This window comes from Benincasa hispida, chromosome 3 (genome assembly GCF_009727055.1).
Source record: "Benincasa hispida cultivar B227 chromosome 3, ASM972705v1, whole genome shotgun sequence".
NCBI lineage: Eukaryota > Viridiplantae > Streptophyta > Magnoliopsida > Cucurbitales > Cucurbitaceae > Benincasa > Benincasa hispida.
The window spans coordinates 2,172,823-2,178,115 of NC_052351.1; the positions used below are offsets into that span (position 1 = coordinate 2,172,823).

General features: G+C 30.4%; 1 protein-coding gene across 1 annotated transcript; it reads right to left on the reverse strand.

Moving 5' to 3' along the window:
• Window positions 1-3,353: 3,353 nt before the first annotated feature.
• LOC120073952 lies at window positions 3,354-4,576 on the reverse strand. The gene is made up of 2 exons (XM_039026878.1): window positions 4,073-4,576; window positions 3,354-3,705 (listed from the first exon to the last, which is right to left on the reverse strand). The coding sequence occupies exon 1, from the start codon at window positions 4,492-4,494 to the stop codon at window positions 4,243-4,245; it is 252 nt and encodes an 83-aa protein (XP_038882806.1). The 5' UTR covers window positions 4,495-4,576; the 3' UTR covers window positions 3,354-3,705; window positions 4,073-4,242.
• Between the last annotated feature and the right edge of the window lie 717 nt (window positions 4,577-5,293).

The following is a 5,293-nucleotide window of genomic DNA, read 5'->3' on the forward strand; positions in this document are numbered from 1 at the left end:
TAAAAACTGATAGTTGCACTCTTCGCACTGTAGATTTATTTCTCTGTCCACGGATATAATCAATCAATAGTGAGTCAACCCTTCACAAATTGCTCATAACTATAGTTAGGTCAAAATACCATTTTACCCTTGTAGTTACATCTTACTCTTTAAATACACCGATCCCTATAATGAACAAATATTGAGGTTGAGGCCTCAATGTTCAAGACCCAAAATCAACTATTAAGGGAGCAATTTATCTACTTTCCTTAAGGTCGGGAAAGGAGTGAATTTCATCTTGTGTAATTATGTTCCTAGCTCCCTACTCGAACAAGGCCCCAAAATGGTAGGCTTGTTAAGTCGACTAACAAGGCAACTCTCGCCCATATAAATCAAAGGATTGCCTTCATAGATAGGAGTTCACAACTCACTTATGATTAAGGTCAAGTCAACTATGATCATCCTAGTGAAATGTAAGTCTCTTCTAGCAACGGTGTTATATAGAGAGACTATTCATTACGCGATGGTCATATACAAACTCTTTGTATAGAATACCCCCGCTCGCATGTCTCCACATAAATAATTAGGATTGGATCATTTGTAGCACTTTACAACAATTGTAACATCTATGAAGCAGGTCGTATTCGTAGTGTCACTAGGATAAAGTATCCAATTTTATCCATCTACTACAGACTGTTTAGGTTATTACTTAAACGTAATTCACCTGTGTGTCTCCACATACATGTTTAAGTTTCATAAAATAACTTTGGATATTAGTTTATTGGATTGATTTAATGCAGTCTAAACATTAACAAAATACTTCTTATTTTATTAAATATATAATTTATCTTTACAAACTACAAGATACACTCAATTTAGGACATTAACTCCAACAAATTTCCAATGGGTTGAGGAGACTGATTTGACATTTTCTCAAGTGTGCATAAGTAAAAGTTCATCTTGTTTAATGTGTGCTGAATCTATTACTTGAATCTATCTGACAAATCGATTTAAGTAGAAATAATCAACTAACGGAGAGAATAAATGATTGTGGAACTCATTAAACAAGGAAAGAAATAGCTTTAGAGATAAAGTCGGTCTTTCGTTAAAATCAACTTGGTCATGCGTCTTAGATATGAGATAAATGTGGCTCAAATGTCAAGAGGTTAGCTTTTTATTTTAAGAGTTGATAACATGAACGCCTACTTATGCATTACTTAAGAGAATGTTAGTGAATCTTCTTAACACTACTTTATCAATTATTTTTTCCTTTACTTGAACGCAAGTTTTTTTCATTGTGATTGCAACCACCATCAACGGCATACATTTCATCATTCATCGCATCATCATACATCACACACTTTTCCTCGCATCACATTCACATTATTCATCTTCACCACCACTACCATCCACTACCACAGTCACTTGTAATTATTTAGTAGTCATTTTAGCTACACAAGTACTCATTCAATGTATCAATTGATATTCATCGCATAAAATCATTCTTTGAATCTAAATATATTTTTTGTATAAGTCCATGTGTTCGACCTTGAACTCACCAGGAAACTTTGTTTAAACTTCTACTTGGATTTAATAAGGAAAACTTGTCATTGTTTCACATATATATCAATTCATTCAGTGAAAGCATGACATAAGCCTATTAATCAATCATTTAAAAATCATCATACAACAAAACCGCAACACTCAACTTTATAATACCACATTCATTTCATTTGAAGTTAATAAATTAATAAATAAAATTTTTACACTTTTTAAACAAGTTAACATGTTTGTTATCTATATTATATTTACAGTAATGAAATTTTGTTGTTTATTTATTTACTTATTTATTTTTATGTTTAAAGAATTATTTTACAATGTAATGAGAATGTTGGTTCACCTTTTATGTCGATATCGAACCCATAAAAATGTGAAAATATTGATGAAAATGTTAACATATTGATGGAAGAGCTAGCGATCCTTTGGTACATGCACAAATTTTTATAAATCCTACTCTCACCATACATAATTTATATATATCGAAAAAGACGAAAGAAGAGTTTATCACTTGATAAATTATAATTAGACAATTTAATAGAATGTATAAAGATACGCACAAAAAATGAGAAGAATGATTCACTCATTGTGGCAAATTTCAAGGGAAAAAACCAAAATCAAAATCAATAATTTCAACGAGAGAGACAAGCATAATCTCCTGTTATGTTATTATTGATAAATGCAAAACCAATTCTAGAATAGATAATCTTATAAAAACATGAAAATATAAAAAGAATTTGTTATATTATCATTCATTTTGATATGATATGAACCCAACCGAATTATTAGGTAATCAAAGTTTCAAAATATAAAAAATTTACAAGTCAGCACATACAAATAAAATAAAGATTGATATTAAAATCACATAATATATATATAAAATTAAGGGGAGATTGATTTGGAGTTGTGATTTGCACATAAGGATATAATAGAAATAAAGATAAAAATAAATTAGGAGATAAAGAGAAAACTACTATATTTTGTAATTCTTCAAAAATATTGCTATAAAAATAAATTTGGAGTCTTAAAAGTATTATTCATTGTAATTACTCTTAATTATTTATTATTCAACTTTATAATTCCACCCTCGTTTCATTTGAAGTTGAAGCTATGTCATAGTTCAAGAAAAAATTGTCAATAAAACCAGGTTGTAGTTTGAGTCAAATGGGTAGAATTTTTCAAAGTCCAAAAAAACACCCTTTTTGCTTTGTCCTTTGTTAAGTTTGATACTCATAATCAATAAGGACAGGTAGAGAGCATAGCAAGATGATCGGCTTGACAGTTCTGTAGGCTCATTAATAGAACATGTTAGCTAATTATTTCTAGCTTCTTGTTCCCTTCAAATTTTAAATTTTAAATATAGAATTTTACATGAAAATAAGTTTTAAAAATAAAACATTAAAAAAATGCTATATTTTAAATTAAATTACCAATTTTATCCGTATCTTAAATTTGTTCAATTTTAGTTTATATATTTTCAATTATACAATTTTTATCTTTATAGTTTCAATAAATCTTAAATTGCATCCCTACTAATTGTTTATCATTGATTTTTTAGTAAAAAAGTTTATCATAAATTTTGAAAATATATTCACATACGGTATATTTTTACATGAAAATTATTATTATTATTTAACCTATCTCAAAAAATAATAATAAAAAAAAATCATCTTTGATGGACTAAATTTAAAATTTATTGGAAGTATGATTAAAATTAAACAATTCACCGTACAAGGACTAAGATTGCGCAAACTTCAAAATATTGGGACAAAAATGATATTTTAATTTATATTTTATTATGCATTTAGAAGAAAAAATTGATAAAATAATATATCAATTTATGTTTTCTAAAAAATTGAGAACAGAAGCAAGAAACTTGCATTTCTACTCAATTTTGAAAACGTTTCTAAGAAAGAAAAATGGTTCTAATTTGTTTTCGAAATACAAAACGGAAAAATAAGAAACATTACAAACCTAAAGAAACAAGGTCCCATCATTACAGGAACCAAGTCAATAATTTGAAACTCGTGCTTAAGGAACAGGAAATTGCACATGGAGAGACTCGCCCGAGTAGCTGCTCCCTCTTCACCACACGACAAGTCCTTCCTTTTTGATACTCATACTCAGCCACAGGCTTCGGTTCTATACAATCTTTCAACTCCGAAGAAACTTCAGCTCCAATCAAATTCAAACATATCAGATTCGAACCCCTAATCTCTTAATCGAGGACACATATAATTCACTTGGGAGATTGTTATTATATATAGAATCACTTGAGTTTTCCAGATAAACATTCAGACTTCGAAGATACTCATACCAAGTTTATGCATTCCAAACGCAATCCAGAACAATCAAGCCTAAACCCATTAAAATTACAAGAAAATATACAAACATTTCTATACTCCCAAGTTTTTAATCTGTCTATTCCATTTATTCTAGTAAGAAAACATTTCCAATCATTCCTAATTTAAACAAAAAAGAATTAGAGATCCAAAAGCAAAACAAATGCAAACAAAATAGAACAGGAGATTTTTACATTGCAATCGTTGACCATTCTTGAAGCGGCCATCCGTAGACAATTCCTAAGCGAAATCTTCAACACGAGCCGAAGATTATTCAACAATCCGGAACACGATTCACGAGAACAAACAACCTTTTTCTTCAACAAGAAAATGAAGATGGTGAAATTAGGCGGAGGAATTGAAATCAAACGGCCTTGATGACCTCGGAAGATGGCTGATTAGGGTTTGGATCATCAAGATCTGGAGTGACATCTCGGTTGGGATTTAGAGGAGCAAGAATGTCGGAGATTTCATCGTCAGGATCGTGATCGGGATTGAGAGAACGATCAATGGCCTCACGACCTTTCTCCAGGCAAGGTTTGCAAGCTATTTCGATGGTGATCCATCCTAGAACCACCGCTCCGATTGCTATCACCGCCGTTGTTATTGCCCCCATTCCGATTTCGATTCCGATTCTGCCCTTTACTCGTCTCTTTAGTCTCCTCGTGAGGAAGAACAAACAAAATTTCCCTGAGACGAAACAAACAGATATTTACTTTTTGGACTACTGCCATCCAAGGCCCATAATTTGCTCGGCCCATTTATCGGGCTTTGGTCTTATTAGAGGCCCAGTTTACCTTTTTTTTCTCCTGTCGGCCCAAAGTGTAATAAAGCCCATTTAAGTTCAGGGAATCTACACATGTTTGGGCTGGGTAACTTCAACGCATGCAAACCACATTTGGGATTCCATTTGCACGAATAAAAGCTATTGTGAGAGAATAGTTATTTGATAAATATGATTGTTTATTAATTGATGTAAAATCACTTTTTAGTTTATTCTTACGTTAAATTACGCTTATACTAGTTTTTAGATTCAATTTTCTTTTTTACAAATATGTCATCTTCCCTAACTCAATTTAATAAATTCCAAATGTTTTTTTCCCTGTGTATTTTTCTTTTTACGTCTATCCGCTAATGTCAACAAAATTTGGATAATTTCTTTATAACATTTTTTTAAAAAAACTTTGATCAAATATTTTAAATTAAGCAACATTACTTTCTAGTAAAATAAATACATTTTAGAAAATAATTATAAGGGAAATGGTTAGAAATAATAGTTTTAAGTTTTCATCTTACAAAACTAACACATTTTTTTGAAAATTGGTTCAAATAATTTTTCTTCAACAAGATTGAGGCTCAGATTTAGTTAAATGTTTTATTTTTTCTAAGTTATTGATTGTTTTGGGCCTTGTCTC

What these genes read in the sequence shown, in the direction of transcription:
- LOC120073952 (XM_039026878.1), bottom strand. Translation starts at nt 4,494, where the DNA reads ATGGGGGCAATAACAACGGCGGTGATAGCAATCGGAGCGGTGGTTCTA.